This window comes from Tauraco erythrolophus, chromosome 7 (assembly GCF_009769465.1).
Source record: "Tauraco erythrolophus isolate bTauEry1 chromosome 7, bTauEry1.pri, whole genome shotgun sequence".
NCBI classification, from domain to species: Eukaryota; Metazoa; Chordata; class Aves; order Musophagiformes; family Musophagidae; genus Tauraco; species Tauraco erythrolophus.
Window position 1 is genome coordinate 19,719,641 of NC_141471.1, and position 20,291 is coordinate 19,739,931.

The 20,291-nt window shown below is 39.4% G+C and overlaps 1 protein-coding gene across 4 annotated transcripts in view; it reads left to right on the forward strand.

Annotated features, from left to right (window-relative positions):
• ARHGAP21 (Rho GTPase activating protein 21) overlaps nucleotides 1-20,291 on the forward strand; it is an 87,931-nt gene that overhangs the window by 6,794 nt on the left and 60,846 nt on the right. For 3 of the 4 annotated variants that reach the window (XM_086614277.1, XM_086614278.1, XM_086614276.1), the window contains exons 1-2: nucleotides 10,686-10,855; nucleotides 15,920-15,944. In XM_086614277.1, coding sequence (XP_086470403.1) covers nucleotides 10,712-10,855; nucleotides 15,920-15,944 — 169 coding nt within the window. In that variant the 5' untranslated portion in view covers nucleotides 10,686-10,711. Of the gene's footprint in view, nucleotides 1-10,672; nucleotides 10,856-15,919; nucleotides 15,945-20,291 lie in introns of those variants that run through there. The other variant, XM_086614275.1, reaches the window with a different exon arrangement.

Here is a 20,291-nt window from a genome sequence, read left to right on the forward strand (position 1 = left end):
GTTAAGGATGTAGCTGTTAAGAGAGGAGGCTTTTGCTAATGAGTCTATAAGAAAACAAGGAAGCTCTCAATTTCTTTTTGTTTTTAATGTTTTTCTGACTAAATTTAATGCTATGAACTGTGTGGGTTTTATTGTAAATACTAAATGCAAGATAGAAACAAAAACACATGGTGAAAATAGTTTACATCTCTGTCCTATAAAGTCTCTGTACTCTTCACTCTGTTTCTTGGTACTGTTGCTTAAAATTGGCTGTTACTCTGTGGAAGTATAAGGCGTGATTTAAACTCAAGTGCACTTAATTAGCTTTGAAAAGAATTTTGGTAAAGCAGTACAGTTTTTGGATGTGGACAAGCTACTACAAATATGCGTGTGCGCACACAGAAAAAATACAGTATACTTTTTTAAGTATAAATATATCTGTATAAAAATATAATAGACATTTTTATGGTAGATTAGGATCATTTTAATGAGTTGAAGTATGCTAAACTTGCTAGTATCTGGTGTTTAAAGGGAGATCCAGTAAGTTAGTTTATGTATACATCTGGATCGGGGATTAGGTGCTAACTCTGGAGAAGTCCTGTTTGAGTTGAGGTGGAGCACAGACTTGATCATGCCAGACCTGATCTTGCTTTTGGTGAAGTTAAGAGCATAGCACAAAAAGTCAGTTATCAGAACTACAGTATAAGAAAACCAGAGCTTCCTCTGTGTTTAAAAAAAACCCAAACAAACCCACAAAAAGCCCCAAACAACTATTTCAAGTCAATTGGTGTCACTACGTTTCATCCAGAGCCTGGTAAACTGAACGGTTTCAGTTGAACAGACACATAAAAATGACGTTTTTGAGATACTCCTTTTTCAGACTGTCACATATCACTAAATCCTTGAGTGATTTGCCAGTGTAAAGCTGGTTATCTGTGTTGTGATGGAGGGACTTGATTTCAAATCAAGAAGATGGAGTTTTTCAGATACAGGCTTCCTCTAACCGTTCTTGCTTTTCTGTGTTTGAGTTTGGGGAGAAAAATGTAATATAAATACATGAGCGTTTTAAGGTGAGGGAGGCAAGTAAAGGTTGCTGCAGGCTGTGGATAGCCTTCAGCTTTGCTTTTCAGGTCTTGTGGACATGAGCAACAACTGCTGTGCTTTACAGAGCAGCCTTTCATGAACAGTAGAGCACAGTAAGGAAAGTTTAAGCTGTGTAATAAGCTGCATGTGTGGAGGTTTTTATTGTTTGTTTTCTGCGTGCGCCTTGACCTTTTCAAGAACTGAAATCCTTTATCTTGAAAATACCATTTCTCCTTTTGAATGGTTGTGTTTACTACAACAGTAGTTATAAAAGTACACAGAAACATGTGTCCCTCTGTCCTCCTTCCACCCCCAAGCCAGCTCTGTAGCCTGCATGGTGCATGGCAGTAATGCATGTTTCCTTCCCTGTGCCTCCCAGCCATCTGCCGTGCTGGCACAGACACTTCAGTTTTGAAAGGTTGCAGATTTCCCACTTACTTCATACATTTGGAATAGTCCTATATCGCTTTCTTAAGCCTTTCTCCTTACCTGGGCTTGGTTTGATGACATCATTTATGTATTTTATTGAATTGAGATATTCAGTTCTGAGATGTGTTTCTAAGTCTGCAGTCACTGCCTTCATTATTGAATTAAAAGAATATTCCAAGCTTGTGTTCCATCTGGGTGGGATTCACACTCATAAAAGCAAGTGTAGATTTGCTGCCAGGACCACCTTCTAGCAAACACCTGAACTAACTTCAGTTAGTCCCCCAAAAACGACCTGTTGCTGTGGCCACCTGGGCTTAATGCCGTAACAGTGCATTGAAATGGTAGTTACTGCATCCCCCTCAGCTGCAGCTCAAGAGAAATGCTGGTGTTGGGTAGTCTCAGCAAATGTCCTGCATGTCATGTATGCATACCACCTGCCCCATAAGAGATGAAGGGGGCTCTTGGTTACTCTGAGAGCTGGCACTTTCCCTGAGTTGCAGTGTTGGAGAAGTCTTCCTCTGGAGACTGATTTTTCTGTGGGTGTTTCCCCGCCCCCCCCCCTTTCCCTCTGCCTTCATGGAGGGCTGCTGCATGGAAGAAGAGCTGTGCCTCCCAATTCTGAAAGCAGACTGTCTTCCGGCTGTTAATAATGGCCCCAGAGAGAGGGCCCTGACTGAACCAGGTTTATCTGTCTCAGTGAGTGCCATCTACTGATTGTTGTATGTGTGGGAACTTATGCTCCATTTATCTCTACATCACAGCTTTCTCTTGTGGTGAGAGCGGTTCTGCAGCCGTTTGATCTTTTGAGCTTTGAGGGTTTGTTTACATCTTAATTTCCAGTTTCAGGTGCTTCATAGAATCGTAGAATGGTTAGGGTTGGAAGGGACCTCAAAGATCATCTAGTTCCAACCCCTGTGCCATGGGCAGGGAAACCCTCAACTGCACCAGGTTGCCCAAAGCCTCATCCAACCTGGCCTTGAACACTTCCAGGGATGGGGCATCCACAACTTCTCAAGGCAACTTGTTCCAGTGCATCACCACCCTCAAAGTGAAAAATTTCTTCCTTATATCTAATCGAAATCTCCCCTCTTTCAGTTTAAATCCATTGCCCCTTGTCCTACCACTACACGTCCTTGTAAAAAGTCCCTCTCCAGCTTTCCTGTAGGCCCCCTTTAGGTACTGGAAAGCTGCTATAAGATCACCCCGGAGCCTTCTCTTCTCCAGGATGAACAGCCCCAACTCTCTCAGCCTGTCTTCAGAGGAAAGGTGCTCCAGCCCTCGGATCATCTTCGTGGCCCTCCTCTGGACTCGCTCCAGCAGCTCCATGTCCCTCTTTTGTTGGGGACCCCAGAGCTGAATGCAGTACTCCAGGTGGGGTCTCACGAGAGCAGAATAGAGGGGCAGAATCATCTCCCTTGACTTGCTGGCCACGCTTCTTTGGATGCAGGATACTGTTGGCTTTCTGGGCTGCCAGCGCACATTGCCGGCTCATGTTGAGCTTCTCATCGACCAGCACTCCCAAGTTCTTCTCGGGGCTGCTGTCAGTCCATTCTCCGCTCAAGCTGTGCTTGTGCTTGCTTCAAGGCAGCCTCCTCTTGATACCTACTGAAAAAAGGCTGAGCAGTTACTAGCATTGTGCAACCAAGTCCTTCCTGCAGCTTTCTTAAATATATAGCACTGAAGTGAACAGGCTGGAGACTGATACCTTCTGTTTCATGCTTTGAGGGTCTTGCTACCAGTCAGTAGGTCCAGCACAGTCTGGGTATGATACATTTCTCTGTGGCCTGTTCTGCAACAGAGTGAAGGAATGCTTAGGGATGTTCTGAGGTAGGAAACATGTTCCTCTTCTGTGCTTCAGGAAGTTTCCATGTCTCAAACTGCCCGATTCTTCAGTTCAGGGTGTGCTCTCACAGTGTCACTTTGTAGATAAAGACAGCTTCATCCTGAACTACTTTCACTCAAATCTGCTATGTTGTGGTCATGTCTAGTTTTAGTGAAGTGCTGTTAAGTAAAAGTACATGTCAGAACATAGTGTTAGCAATTACATAAATATATTGTGTATACTGTTGTATTGTACATATTGTGCTGTGAATTTGTATTGCATTTGAGTTGTATACTGAGAGACAAACTCATTGGAAAAAGGGAAATTTTATTTTTAACATTAGTCATTTGTTTCTACTTAGTAAAGTTCAGTTTGACAAACGAACAGAAGGTGATTACACTTAGCTGTGCCCAAGTAATGGTCGTATTTCTAAAAGGTAGACAAGAAAAAGGATGTGCTTCCTGATTAAATGAGAAATCACAGGAATGCTTAATGGCAGGGTTTGAACATGATGACAATTGTTTTTTTACTGGAGAGTTTGTACACAAGAGAGTCAGGTTACATAGGCAGACTCTCAAAGCAAAATAGTTTTTTTAAAAAGCAGTATTTAAGGCTCAGACTTTGCATACAGATGTCTTTACAGCCTCAAGGCTGTGTAATGTCTTGTTACATGGAGGGGGAGAGAGCGCGCGAGAGAGCAGTCCTGTGGAGTTGATAAAGCGCGTACCTAGATGCAGCTAAATCATATTTATTATATATCTGCCCTAAGTTTAAATCTGTACATAAATTAAACAGTAATTAGCAATTATATTTTTTTTTTTACCTTGTCACTTGTTTATTGTGAAGGGTGACTTTGGGGTAGCATGCAAAATTGAATGCTCCAGTTTTGACACTCAGAATACTGAAATGTTTGGAATGATTTATTAAGAAACGATACAGGCCAACTTTGGTGTTAGTAAAGAAGGGACGACTTCAAGTGACTGGTGTTATGCATGCACTGCTGCAGATACCTTTGGAATTTAGCTTAAAGCTTCTTAGCAAGTCAAGTACGTATAGTTGTTAAATATTTAGTTGTTTTTCTCAGGTGTTTTTTGCCTCTTTGTTTTGGCAAATTCTAGAAGCCTTTTTTTTTTTTTTATGGTGTCAGCTAGCATCCAAGATCATAGATCTAGAATTTTATTTTAGAGATTTCCTTTTATCTCAACAATTTGACAGACTGATTTCTGACCATCAGTGTGGGATTGGAGATACTCATGTTTACACGTTCTAGTTACCTTGTGAGGACAGAAAATGATGGAAGAATGCTTTGAGGGAAAGACCCTGTCAGTACATATACTACCAGATTATACTTCCTGCCGAAATTTCTGTCCTCCCCAACATCCTTCCTACCTGTTCAGGGGAAGACTACAAGATTTAATCGTGCACAGAAGTCAGTCAGAAGTTTGAACAAGTGGATATTTGACATGGAGGCCTAAAATTGTTATGTAGGTTTTGGATTTTCTGCATTCCAGTTTTCCTGCTGGTCTCTTTGCAGGGATTTTTTCAGCAGGAGATGGATGAAGGTGTTGCTGAGGCTGAAAGTGATGGAACTCATTTGTTTGTTTTGAGGATAAAGCTATGTCCTGGATACCTGGAGGATGGATTTGCTTAAGGTGTCACCTTTGTGTCACCTTTGTGTCAGTAATTACTTTTCTTGAACTGGGAATTGCTTCTGTATAAGATGTTATTGTACACTCCAGTCTGATTTAAAGACATTAGAAATGTATTATCTGGCTTGAGGCTGTTTCAGTATGTGATAGTAGTATTTGTCTTTATAAATGTGACCTATTGCCCTTGAAATCTTTTCCTTACGAGCTTGAGGAAGACTGAAAGGAAAAGATGCGTTTTGCACCTTGTGTGCATGATTCTGCTTTTGATGTGCAAGATAAAACATTGTCTAGCTTTGTCTGGGTGCTGGATATGCCATCCTATACTGCAAATGAGGATAGAGATACAATACATCTCAAAAGTTGTATAACCTTTTCTTTGACTGTCTTAAATGTCTGTCTTTCTCAGATGTTTCCTAGAGGAGGTGTTACATGTTTTAAGAGCATGGAGGAGCTGCGTGTTTTGGAGGATTTGTGTGTGTTTTCTGCCATACCAGAGGACCAGGGAGCCATGCGTTCTCCAATGGACTGAGTTTTCACTCTTTCCGTGTTCACTTATATGCAGGTCTGAGGCCACAGGAGAAGATTTTAAGGGCTGAAGGGACATGTTGTCCTCTAGGTGTGGTACACTACATCGCTTCATCGTTTCTGATCAGATAGGTGTGCCAAAAAAAGTAGAAATATTTTTTTGAGAGATGTATTTGCTACTGCTTCATTTGACTTTTTGTCAGCTTCTAGCAAAGCAATTTGAAGTTGAGTTGAAGTATGATTAAGACTAAAAGGGTCAGTGGCTTGTTATAACTTTATTTGAAAATCATGATTGGAAGAAGTTGACTATTAATGAAACAAAGGCTGACTTTGTGGTGAAACCTGCTGTTCTGTGGGTAAGTGTTTTCCTGCCCATATAGGTAGGGTTTTTAACTCCTGTTCTATAACCTTAGCCAGAAAGAACCTTTTTCCCCATTACCTTTTTAAAGGACCTTATACTTTCTCATGTAAAATAAGATAAAACTATGTTAGAAAAGCATTTATTTTTTTTCCTCTGAAATTTCAGATTTAACAGCGCAGTTAACTAACTGATAGCTACTTGGATACAAAAACTAGGGAAAATAAATGACCTGATACAAGAAATACCACTTGTTTTCAAGTAAGCCTCACATTTATTGCAGCATTTGGAATATCCTGGTGCGATTTTAGGCATTAATAACTATGTTCAAGATCCTTTTTGCCTCTGGCTTGTGTCAGTAGTGACAAAAAAAAAAATAAATTATATGATGGCTGTTGAATCAGTAAAACAAGGTGACATCAGCCCATTTTCTGTTCAGCATATATCCATCTAGCAGAATTCCTATTTCAGGGATCATGTTTCTTGGTACGCTAGTGCTGAATGCAGCTGAGGTACGCCCTGATTAGCACAGACTATCTCCATCGTGCTCTTTTTGAGATGTTGATAGGTAAGTCCCCTAGTTGGCTTGTATTGCAATTACCTATGACTGTCACTTAAGGATTTTTAGCGTCCTCTATATAGGTCTGTCTGTAGATTGTTCAGAAGCTTAAAAATCAGAGCAGTGTTGGAAAGTATGCAAGTTGGGTGTGTTTGCCTTTTTTAATTTTTTTAGACTGATACAACAGGAAAATCCTGATTTGAGATTTATTTTTAGTTGGAAATAAAATAATTTACAAACATCAGTGCTATTTACTGATTTCACATAGTTCTGTTACTGTGTATTAAGCTCACAGTGATTAGTGTAGTTCTTTAAGGTACCATCTGTTGTTTCATGGGTGCTTTAATTGCTCAGAAAAAAGGGTTAAATGCATATTCAAAACAAAGTTTGTGTTTTACAATGCACTCAAGCATCTGTTATATGTCCTTGTAGTTGCATATAGCAGGAAATGACGCTTTGAGATGTGTGCAGAAACTTTGTATGAAGAAATCCTAAGGGAAATGATGCTTGGATCGTTTTTAGTAGCCTGGGATTCTTCGGTCCTTGAACTTGATTGTATGCATTCTTACTTCGATTTTGAGCGTTGAATCTATAGAGGAACAAACATACAGATCTTCAGTACGGGATATGGCAAAATAATCTTTGGTTTGTTAGATTTTATTTGGGAGGGGGGGAAGCGCATTTATTTTTCATTCTCTTGAGATGCTAATGAGTCTACTCTAAAGACAAATCACTGTAAGGATATGAGATATTTCTATATTTGTAACATGATTGTTATCGGGTTTGGTTGGCAAGGAAAACCAGATAGGAACTCTGCCTTCAGTGACATATTCTTGCTTATGCTAAACATCTGTTTCTTGCTTGTCTTACATCCTTGTTTCGTTTGTGTTTTTGAAAACTTCTCTTTTTCCTTTTAAAACCTTCTCTGTAAAGGGATATTCTGGTGGGTGTGCTGCAGTTGGACATGTCACAGGGTGACTCAACAGATGTTGACTCTCTTTTCTTTATAATGCAGATTCTTTCTTCTTCGTAGTGTGACTGAAAGTTACCGTTACTGAACATATCTTATATTTATTATTAATACTGGCTTTTTCTATTGCCCTGTTCACACACCTCGCAGGAGGTCCAAGGATGACGTGATGACAACCTTTCACTTCTGGTATGCCCTTTCAAGAAATAATGATTTGATGGGGGAGAACCATTGTTTATGAAGAGTTGTGTAGTTCAGCAGCTCCTGTGAATGCTAAAAGTTTACGTGAAATTACAAGGAAACTAGAAGATTTTTTCCTCACTAAAATCAAATGCTGCGTCTCCCATTTCTCAGACCTTGTGAAGTTCTGTATGGCTGGATTTTGAGCAGCTGTATGTAAAATTCGGTGATCATTTGTTTTACACACTAAAATTATCTTTTGGCTAATTAGTGAGGTTTTTGTCAGAAAAAAAGATGCAAGTATATTGCAGACTTCTTTTTTTCAGTGCTACATTTAAGGTTGCTGTTTACATATCCATAATGATAGACATTTGCGTATTAAATTTTTTGTACTTGTATGATACTTGCAGTCGTTTACAGTTGTTCAAAACTTCTATATTACGTGTTGCCTATAAAAAGAGGAGCAATGAAAGATTGCAGGGGAATGTTAAATAGGTGGATTGTTGCCTGTCACTTAATGAAGGGAATTACTGTCATTTTTTGAGAGGTCAGTGATATTTTTTTATTAGGAGCTATTTCTTTTGCCAATTTACTAGGATCAAAATGTTCTTTCTGGCTCTGGTTTCTGCTCATGTCGTGAGATTGAAAGATTGAGAAGGAACATTTATTTGCTCAGAACTGAAAAAAATGCTGTCATGTTAGGAAGCTAAACAGATTGATGGGAACATCTCAATAACAAACCCTATCCTTCAGCTAAAGGATTAGGTAACTTTACCTTAATCTTTGCATTGCTTGAACTTTAAAGCCACTAATCTTGGCAGTTGCACAGTTCCAGTTTTTCATTCATTAGTCATCTAATTGCACCATCTTTTCAGTTTCATACTAACACTTCAAAACATGAATGAAGATGATAGGTGAGGACAGACTAGGCTGAGATGGAGTCCTTTATATTTACTATTGGTCTTTTCATTTCTGCTGATAATCCTTCCAGGCTTTTCAGAAGAGCAGAGTCTTGTTGGGCTGCTCTGGATTCTCTGCGTTTTCTGGTTCCAGAAGTGGCTCCGTTTCTTGGCTTGATTGTAGCACCAAGACCCTTCTCCATTTGCATGTTTTTCCTTGCTGAAGAGCAGGATTATTGGAGGTAGGGAGGCTGGTCTTTAAAGCACTGGCTAGTATTTCCTTGTCCTTCCTGTTGGATGTACCAAGGTGTGGGTTTCCGAGGGCAAACCAGAGCATCTGTGTAGAAACGCATCATGCTTTTTACGTATCTGAATGCAGAATGTTGTTCTGATGTGTTAACTATCTCACCAAGCAGCTGCAATATTTTCCTTACAGTAGTATCTGTTGCTGTCATTGTGGTTAGAGTGGAACTACTTTCCTTTTCTATGGATGTTGATTGGAATTGGCTGGGCCCACCTTGCCTATAAGCACTGCAATTCGAGATCCCAGCTGTAAGACTGAAGCAAAAGGGGTTATTTTGGAACAGCCCAGGGAGAAAACCAGCCAGTAATTTCTGACACTCATCAGCCAGTTGCTGAGCCACAGCAGCAGAGCTACAGAAGGACAAGACGACTATTATTTCTGTTTGAATACCGTTTGAATAGGCTATAGGCTCTGGTATCTAAATTTGTTTCACGCATCGTTGAACTAGAATATTTAGAGGAGGGTCACAGGGTTTTGCATGCTTTCTTTGTGTGTCTTCTGCCTTTAATTTGAAATGTGTGATGTGGCGCTCGCTTTGGGAATTGAAATGGAAGATTTCATATCAGGCTGAGAAGATAAATATTTTTGTAAAATACAATTCTTGTATATAAAATTACCCTTAAAAAAACCAAGATGTCTTATTTCTGCATGAAAGGAGAGATTGCAGTAGGGCTGTAAATGGAAATTAGATCTCTTTACATGTGTATTTAGAATTTGCATACTGAAACGTTAAGAGAACGTAGCTAAGGGTGGCAAAAACAAAGTTGAAGTCAAAGATAGGACTAGAGGAAAAGTGTGTCTTGCTGAAGAAGCCTAACCAATTGCATGTGTTCTTCACTTCGTTTTAGTTGTTTTAAGTGAGGAGATAACTAGTCAAGAAAACCATGCCTACATTGTAAGTGAGGAAAAGAGGAGTTGGTTCTGTACGTGCGTGTGTGCGCTATGTGCACCCAGAAGCAAGGTCCCAGAAGACACAAAGTGTCCTTCTGCTTGTATCTAAGTAAAGGAGAAAGCAAATAAAACATGCAAGCCATACTTGTTTCTTGTGATTCATCTGAGCCTTTCACTGTTGCACATTGACTTTCTTAATACTTAACTTCATTTCTGGCTTTTATCAGAAACAGTGTGGCCAGCAGGACTAGGGAAGCGATTGTTCCCCTGAACTCAGCACTGGTGAGGCCACACCTCAAAACTGTTTTCGGTTTTGGGGCTGCTCCCTGCAAGAAAGACTTTGAGGTGCTGGAGTGTGTCCAAAGAAAGGCAACGAAGCTAGTGAAGGGTCTACAGCACAAATCTTACGAGGGGTAGTCAATGGACGTGGAATTCTTTAGCTTGGAGAAAAGGAGGCTGAGGGGAGACTTTATCAATAGATTTCTACAACTACCTGAAAGGAGGTTGTAGTGAGGTGGGTGTCGGATCTCTTCTCCCAAGTAACAAGTGACAGGACAAGAGGAAATGGCCTCAAGGTGCACTAGAGGAGATTTAGATCTGATATTAGCAAAAATTTCTTCGCCAAAAGGGTTTTCAAGCATTGGAAAAGGCTGCCCAGAAAAGTGGTTGTGTGACCATCCCTGGAGGTATTTAAAAGACGTGTAGATGTGGAGCTTAGGGACATGGTTTAGTGGTGGAGTTGGCAGTATTAGGGGAACGGTTGGACTTCATGATCTTAGAGGTCTTTTCCAACCTAAATGATTCTATGATTCTATTTAAAATTTCAGAATAATTCTGTACATGATATGATCAGAGGTGTAATGCTGTAGGAGATGCTACTTTACAGTACAAATTTCTTTTGAAAATATTAGTGATCATCAAGTTATTTTGGTTATGGAGGGAGAAAATATATTTTCAAGTATATGAGAATTTTTAAAAATAATAATCCAAATTATGACTTCTATATGTGTTTCTCTTCTTCTAGGCATCAAAAAATAAAGATGGAAAAGAGCAGAGTGAAGCTATGTCACCATCGGAGGAAGAAGAAACTTTCTCTTGGCCTGGTCCCAAAACTGTCGTGCTAAGGAGGACATCTCAGGGTTTTGGCTTCACCTTAAGACACTTCATAGTTTACCCTCCAGAATCTGCAGTTCAGTTTTCTTTTAAAGTAAGTGAAATTAATGGTGAATCACTTATATAACTTTATTATACTTTTAAGGTCAAAAATCTAGCTTGCTTGAAAGTGAATGTATGTATAGATGTGTCTTGCACAGATGAAAGGTCCTTTATTTGTAAGGTGGGTGGGCTCACATCAGTGCATCGTTTGATAACTGTGCACTGATCTGTTCACAGAAAATGGAATTGACTGGGTATGAGCTCACTTAAAAATATTTGTTACCATGAGTAAAAACAGTGGTTATTTGCAGAATATGGAAATGCTTCCCTGTACAGAATATTTTACTCAAAGCCAGTGTCATTAATCAGTACGCTTTTTAAAGTGTAGAGTTTAAGGGTAGGAGGCCTGGGTGTTTCTTTTTTTGTTGTAATTGGTTTGTGGATTTGTGTTTTTTCCTCTATCCTCTTCCCCCCCTGCCCCTAGTTGAAATTTGTCATACCATCATACTAAGAGAATAGCCTGGAAAAACATTAGTTTACTATGGTTTCTAACCAAATATCCGAAAATTAATGTTCATGAGAAAGATGAGTTGTGTTTCTATATTACGTTCTTTCTGCTGAAAAGAATGTTCATAAAGTAGTAGAAAAAAAGAACGATCTTCAACATTATTGCTCCCGGCAAGAGGTTGCTTCCCTTCCTTGAAAGCAATCAAAGGAGCTAGAATGCAAGGCCTTCCCTGGGGTGAGAGGACCTCTGTGACAGCATTAGGTTGACGTTTGTGATAACAAAAGGACTATGGCTATGAGAAACTAGTAGTGGATTGAGTAACTGGCTATTATGTCAATGGCATCTTTAAGCTTTGGCTGTGTGCCACCTAGAGATTTCAAGATCTCTAAATCTTACTACAAGTCAACAGAAACTGGTAGAGGCAGTAAAGAGAAAAAAACATCTGAAAGCTTTCCTTCAATCAGTCTTTCCACATTCTTTGTGGTGATTTGTTTTGGATTTTTTTTTTGTTGGTTTTTTTTTGTTGTTGTTTGTTTTAAATATCTATTCTTGGTTCAAGTTCAGAAATATCTAGTGAAAATTTCTCCATTATAAGTGCTACTTCTGGTTGCTTGCAGTTTGTATGTGTTTGACAAGCTGTTGACAGGTCAGGTGGAAAACTTTGGGGAGAGGAGGACAACGCTTTTCACGTGGGGTGAACATCGGGCGTCTCAAAGACAAACAACATAATGCTCCTAGACTGCAAGATGTGGTAAAGTAAGAATAGTCCATGAGAATGGGAAGAAAAGCTTCCTACAGACTGGAGAAGCCTGCAGCTTGGAAAGCTACTGAGGTGAATTTTTTTGGAAGCAAAGAACTGTATTCCAAAGGATCTATTGAGTGGAGAAGAGTGGACATTATTCTACAAAAAACTTTAAAAACTTATTCTCTGCCTTAGATGCATTTCATGTGTTGGGTTTTTATTTAAATTTAAGAAGTCCAGTGTTCTAGTTGTTAGTCTGATAAATCTTACGTTCAGTTGAAAAGCCTTTTTTTTAGTTGCCCTGGGAGCTTGCTACAAGGAGTAGGTCTAGGCAGATCTGCCTCAAAGCTTTGGCTGTCTAGAGTCCCAAAACACGCTTGTCTAAAACACACTTGTCTTTTAGTACAGTATCTGTCTTGAATTATCTTCGGTTGATTTTCGTTTTGGTTTTGGGTGACGCCTTCCTTAATGTTTCGCGGACTGGAGGCACGCTTTACCCTTGCTATTCAATATGGGGAGAGCTGTGAGGCTTCTCCTATTATTCAGCAAGTGCAAAGCACCAGTTTAACAGAATGAGGATCACTTGTGCTGGTGCAAAGTCCAGCTTACCATCAAACACATCAAATTCTAGCTATCTGGTCCATCTCATGGATGTGTCTAAATGTTGCGGAACTTCAGCAAGGGCTTCTTTTGTTTCAATGCTGATCAGAAAAACCAAACAGTGCTAAACTTTCATTTTATTTTGAGTGATGCTACTGTTTCTTTTCTGAAAAGAAAGAACTGTTCAAAACTTGAGTAAAATGAGTGGAGTCATGTTAATAAACGGACTTAGGGTTTGGTGAGGGTAAACTCTTTGTTTGCAGATGTTTCTACCCTTACGTATACAAAGCTGACGTCTGCTTTTCATAGACTCTGCTGTCATGAACACGAAACTACAAGGTAGACCAGTTCCCTAACTGGCACTGTGGGCCACTCGAGTTAGATGTGAAACACGCTTGTGTAATGCTTGCATAAGCAGGCTGAGTTGTAAGAATAAAACTTGATACCTTAGTGACAAAGTGACAGTGACCCGCACAACTGCATATGCAGGGTATCCATAAAGCTTTGTTTTCTCATTGACATTTACATCTGATTGGAAAACACACCTTTCTTGCTGTTGTCGAAATGATTGAACATGATTGATTGGTTATAATTAATTCAGGGAAATATCTCCACATATTTTCCTACCAAATACTAGTATGTTGTATTTAATCTATACTATTTCTCTTTTTAGTGTATATATATATATTATATTTTTATATTATATTTAATGTATTTCATTTAACATTTACTATGTACATAGTACTGCAGGTCCAAATCAAATTCAGGATATTGTGTGAAGTTCTAGTATCTGTTAATGATTCCTGCACAAAACAGCTAATTGACTGCAAATCAAGGGACTGTTTTCTCATTGTAGTTGTTATTAACTAATTTTTAAACATAATGATAGAGAAAGGTTATGGAAGAAAGTATTTTTTGGTAGGTCTTTTGGGAGGGACAGCCCTGTGTGAAGGACGGTGTGAAAGATGATCTTGGAACCTGAGATTGTGGTTTAACACATTTCATTTTGGCAGAAGTACTTGGCTGTGCTTGTGTGGGGCCACATACTGAACTGGGAATAGCTGCACATTCAGGAATAACTCATTAGGTATCCTTCTTGCTTCCCGTGCCTTCTTTCTCTTAAGAAAGTGAATAGGGAGTGTGTGGAAGATTTCTTAAGCTACCATTGCAAAAAGCCTACATTAAATCATGCTTTTAACAACAGATGTTTATTGGGATTTTTTTAGTCAGCATCACGCTATTTTTTGCATATGAAGTTCATTCTCCAAGTTCGATCAGTCTGAGAAGCAAGCAGGTGAGGAAAAGAAAATGACTTTGGATATGGAAGCAGCATATACTAACATCTTGCAGTGTGTAAGAGGTAAATGTGGGAGGGAAAGCTAATTCCAAAACATTTGCGTTATAAAGCATTCCAGTTTTGAAGGCCTGAGCTCATTGGCTTGATACCATGAAAAACTAATGTTTTGCAGCTGTCTTTTATAACAGAGCTTTGCATACCGGGTGACAAACTGACAAACCCACAACAGTATTTCATAAATAATGCAGTTCTATATTAGCTAACTTTTCACTTTTCACTTTTCACCATGTGACCCACATTTTCCAGACTATGAGCTCTAATATTCGAAGTTCTAAAGATGTGTTTTGACTTGACAGATTGAGTGGAAACTAGAGACATGCAGATGTTAGCCTTGTCTAATTCTTCACTGCTGTTCTTTTGGGTGATTGTAGTTGAAAACGAACTGGCTGTTACAGGACTTCAAGAGATAAAATAATAAATTTTAACAGTACTTGTCTACTAGTGTGGTATTTTTTCCAAAGTATAGAGCGGACAGGACTGTCCAACTTAAGGATATGTTGTTTGCTGCTCTCAAAGTTTGGGTGGTAATGGTAATTATCATGACTTTTTAGAAGCAGAATGAGTATCAGATCTCTATTACCTCTATTTTTGGGGAGAGGGGTTTCTTTTGTTAGTTTTTTCTTCCTTAAAGTTAACCTTTATGTAGTATTTTACAAAGCTCCAGCAGAACTTTCGTATGTCTCATAGGAAATGTATTGCACCTAGGAGAGATTTGTCTCATCCTCATAATTTTATAGCGTTCATTTCAAGGTCTTACTCCCTCTTTTTCTTCAAGTCTTCCTCTCTTGAATAGTTTGCGCAGATCAGTGTGCAATTGCTTTAAAAATACTTAATATGAAAAAGATAGTGATTTGTGTTTAAATGCAAAAGACCTTTCATTCAAATGGAATGAATCCATTTAAAAGTAGGAGGGAATATACAGCTGAAGATTATTTCTGTGATCGTCTCCTTGCTCCTTCTTTCCTTCAGGACGAAGGTATTTTCATTAGCTCAGGTGAATTATTAGAAATACTTCCCAAATCATATGTATTAGTCCAAGAAGTTGTATTTAGGTTTAAAGTTTATTACTGCATAAAGTTAAGGATCAGTAAGAAAGCATGTGTTTCCATAAATAAACAACTGTGCTTTTCAAATGGTAGAATTTTGTAGAAGAGATTAGCCATGATGTTTCAAAAGCCTTTCATTCTTATGTAAATATTGACAAGAAAGTAACTTAAGTATCATTTTCTCTTTTAAGCGTGCTCTTCTTCCTTAGTACATTCCAGTTGTGTGATTTATTTTCTTTTTTTTTTTTTTGTAAGGACTGTCAGTGATAGCTGGTAGTTAGGATTGTTTATATATAGTGCAATGAGCAGAATGAGAATCTTCAAGGTTGTTACTAAATAGTGTTTGGGGTAGGTATTTTTCTCTAGACAATAGTACTGAAGGCAAAAAATCCTCGATATTTCAAATTTCAGGAAGCATATTCAGAGTTTACCTACAAAATATTTTGTGTCTCTTGCATATTACTTAGCTTTGAATCCTTAGATGGTTAAAGTATAACCTCTCGTGTCTGGGTTTCAAGGTGGAAACATGCTTGCAACAACACACAGTGCAGTATAAGGCTTCATGACAGTGTTCTGGGGGTTTTGGTACATTTGTTTTCAGATAATTCTGTTCGTATTGTTTCTGTGAAGATGTTTCATGGAACTGTGCTTAGTTGTTGAGTTTTTTTTTTTATAAAAACAGGTATTTCACTACGTTATCAAAATGAAAGCCTTAATGTGAAGTTGAATGTGAAAAAGTATGAGATACCAGAATGCAGACTTAATCTTACAAATTCACTTCAAGTCCTAGTAGCTTATAGATGCCTATGCATTTTTTTCTGTTTATTGGATTTTTTAATATTTTACTCTTTCTTTTTCCTTAGGATGAAGAGAATGGGAATAGACAAGGTATGTAGTGTTTTTATTCTTTCACAGATCCAATATGTTGAACATTTCTCTTCAGATGTGTAATACACTTCAGTAGCTACCTAAGAGTAACATCACTTTAATGTGACCATCAAGCTTATTGAATTTCGTGACATTGGAGCAAAAGAAAGAAAATATCTGTCTTTTAGCTTCACTTACTTAGTGTAGGTGTTTGCGTGGCCACTAAGCTAATGAAAATACGTGCTGTATCAGTTCTGTGGTGTGTGTATCACCTTGTCATGTATATGTCTAGAAGACAAGACACCAGCTGTGTTACCTTTTTAGTGCCAAAGTTTCACACTCTATTAATTTGGTATGTGTGTAAGACCCACTGTTATCTGTGCAAGTTCTACTGTAAAGGATTTGAGTCTCATGGATATATTTATATACGTGGCATTTAAAAAAAAGTGCTGTAAGTGTGTCTAAGAGTAGCCAATATGAAATTTGAATTTATTTGCAACTTAATCTAATAAAAGTAACACATAAGTATATGAACCTAGTGTTGGTAATGATGGTAAAAATTATCCATAAAATTAAAAACAAGTTGAAAACTATTATTCCTATTAGCTTCATGATGCTTTCTTCAGTATTTAATAGTACAGATCTAACTTTAGTCAGTTTTCATACTCTCATGTACATTTAAGAGATCCATGAAACATGCTTCAGTGATGTCAGTTAAAATGTGTGAATAAATTCTTGCACTTGATTTACGAGGGATGGAGAAATCACTTAGATTTTAGGTTATGCCTGTCAATTCCCCTCCATTTTCATAGCTTTCTTCCTTTCATATTTGCTTGTGTCTGCTCACTTTGTTAATTCACCATTTAACTTTTTTTTATTAATTGGTGCTACCTTTCAGTCACACTCAATTTAAATTTCTCTTTGGTATTTAGCTGTTTTCTAATCTATGGTCCCCTTTGCTGATATATTATTGTTTCCTTAGAAGGGTGAGGAACGTGTTGATTTAGGTAAGGAAATTGGGTTTTCAGTTTTTCCCAGTCTGTCATGATGGTAAGGTGTGCAGACGAGGTGCCTGCGAATGTAATGTGCAGGGCTTCAGGATGTGCTTCATCTGGCAATGCAGTGCAACTTGTTAAGGACAGGCCTGTTCAAAGGTGGGTACCTTTACTCAGAGACAGCATAGGGTGAATCCGTGTTTTACTGGTGGGTTACAATTTGCTTTCCACTGTAGCAGAGAATGGTTCCTGATTTCAATGTACTTTTTAAAAATCTCGTTCAGTTGGAAGGCAGAGAATGTGTCTGAACCTTTTTTCTCAGTTTTTTTGTGTGTAACTGTGATGTATTAGAAGCATTGTAGGAAATAGGAATTTACTTGAACTTTCTTACTTTCCTCTTGGAAGCAGATGAATTCGTCCGTTTCATCCTCCTGGTCTTGCTCAGCTGTCATCACCTGCTTGTTAAATAGCAATAAGTCAATCTCTTCATATTCCTCATCACCCCCCATCCACCTCCCAAACTTGCAACCTCCTTTATCTGTTTAGAAAAAATACATTCCTTTAGGAAGGGAAAGGAATCAGTCCTCTGTGCCAGCCCAGCATGGAAGATACCACTTGTGGTCTAGAGAAAGTAGTTCTGCAGTATTCTCCCATGGAGAGCTGGATCAGCTAAGATGCAAATGTGGCTCTGTTTATCTAAAGTGTTATCTGAGATCTGTTTTTCAGCAAAGGAACAACAGCAAACAAACGTGTATTTGGTTCACTGTGAGACCTGTGCAGGTGGGAGCAAGATTACTTTCCGGAGATTTTTGTGTAGCTACTTAAACTGTGAATCATAGGTCAACTGTCGCTTATTTATAGTGACGTAGTACCTTGTATGCCTTGAAATACAGATCAAAGGGCACAGAGTGCTCTGGAAAGATAAGGATATTCTCATTAGCAGGAGAGAAGGTTTGACTTGTGCTCCTTCTGGAAAGAGAAGAAGAGGTGCCTGTGAGGCGGAGGATGTAGGTGTCAGCAGAACTTGACCTGCCAGTTTTGTGCATTATACCTTTATACCTCTAAAAATAACGAGACAAAGAGGAGTGTAAGACGTTTTTCTGTAGCATTTCATGTGATCTTGGGAGACAGAAGAGGATGAAATAGTTTCTTAGGTACATAGCTACAAGTTGCTCCCATTCCAAATGAGGTGAATAGGTAGCTTGTGAGGAGGAAAATGGTATCTTAATTTTCATGTTCATAAACGCCATGTTAATTTAGCAAAAGCAGCTATACCAGAAATTCTGTGAAGGGTTATCGCAAGGGTTCTTGAAGTAGTTTACGTTGGAAAACCGGGCCGAGGTGCTTGGGAGCAGCAAGCAGCCGCGCGGGGCCCGCCGCTGCCGCGGGGCGGTGTCGGCCGGCGGGGCCATCTGGCGGCGAGCGGCCTGTATTGCCCCTCGAGTCCTCCGGGAAACCTGCCGCTGCGGAGCGCTGGCTTGGCGAGCAACGGAAATTCCTTCATGGTAAACGTTTTTCTTTTGAAGTCTGTAGATGATAGTTCACTTGAGCTTTCCTCCCTCAAAGTCTGAGCTAAGGGGGTTCAAGCTTTTCGTTTTGGGGAAGCAGCGTGGGCCAGTGCAAAATTGTCATCTTTTTTTTGTGTATTGATTTTTGAGTGATGATTTCTAATTACGTGCACTTTCTGCTTTGCCCTTTTCACAGGTTAAACTTACCTTTAAAAGTTGAGATTTTTGTCAGGTTCAGCATTTACAGACTTGAGTAGGTGAGTGCAGAGTAAAACGTACTTAAAGGGGGTCTGCAGGAAAGCTGGAGAGGGACTTTTTACAAGAGTGTGTAGTGATAGGACAAGGGGCAATGGATTTAAACTGAAAGAGGGCAGATTTTGATTAGATATAAGGAAGAAATTTTTCACTGTGAGGGTGGTGAGGCACTGGAACAGGTTGCCCAGAGAAGTTGTGGATGCCCCATCCCTGGCAGTGTTCAAGGCCAGGTTGGATGAGGCTTTGGGCAACCTGGTATAGTTGAGGGTTTCCCTGCCCATGGCAGGGGGGGTTGGAACTAGATGATCTTTGAGGTTGCTTCCAACCTTAACCATTCTATGATTCTGTGATCTCTATTACTATTGCCTTTTATTGAAAGCACTTGAATATTTTTTTTCAAAGGAGCTGAGTACCTAATTAAGTCTAGAGGGCAGAAGATAAAAGCATGTGCCAGGTTTGATGTATTCTAACAGCGAAAGAAATATTTTTATATGGTTTTATGTTCTGATATAGAATTTTAGTGCAGCTTTTTTTAGTATATATTTCGATCATGTTCCTGGCTTGTATTAATCTTGCTTTTGGTAAGCAGTAAGGTTTCAAAGCATTTGGAATAAAAGGTAATGCAAATTTGTCCAGCAGAGGTGCGAACTAAGAATGACACAGGAGGGAGATGATGGCCAGGAAGCAAGTGAGGAAGCGGTGGATCAGGTTGTCAAGCAAAAGGGTTAGGATGCTGTGGACAGGAAACACCTCATGGTCAACAGTTGGGACAGAAGGGGACCACCTCATGTTGTATGCACATGAGTAAAGGAGTGCCTACAGGACAGTATGATGGGGAGAGCTCTCATGCCTTTTTTGAGGGCCTCTCTGAAGCCCCCGTGCACTCACACATGCAACACGTGGAAGAAGCAGGGGGAATGGGAAGTCCAATGCATGCAGTTGCAGGGCTAGGATCTCATTGAGGTCACAGAGACGTGGTGAGATGGCTCACAGGAGTGGGCTAGAGCCGTGGTGGATAGGTGCAAGCACTTTGGGAAGGATAAGTTGGGAGACCACAGAGGTCAAGTTGTGTTTGTTGTCGAGTTTTTAAGAGAGCAGCAGGGATGCGTGAAGCTCTGGCTTGGGTGGATGGGGATCCGCTTTGGAGTTTATGGTTAGGATTTGCAGACAGACCCATGTTTTGGTGGGTGTCTGCTGCAGACTGCCTGATCAGGGAAGAAGTAGATGAGGCTTTCTTCAGATGACTGGTGGAAGCCTCACATGTGCAGGTCCTGCCCTTACAGGGGACTTCAGCACCATTTTCTGCTGGAAGGGCATCACAGCAGATTTACCCTAAATGTTTTGTAGTTATTATTTGAAAGATTTCTGTTCCTTCCCACTTTTAACTGCTCCAGGTTGTGACCTTAAGCTAAGCTATTGAAATGCTTTTCTAACAGGTGCACTATTATCAGAAGATGCAGATCCTTCTCAATGGATTCCTTGGTCACTGACTGGAAATTTGTATCAGCTTCTACTGTTTTGTTGAGAATTTCTGTTATACTGTCCAGCCTGTATTAACTTGGAGTATTTCTTTCATGTGTTTTGAGGATGGTATACTGTCAGTATTCTTC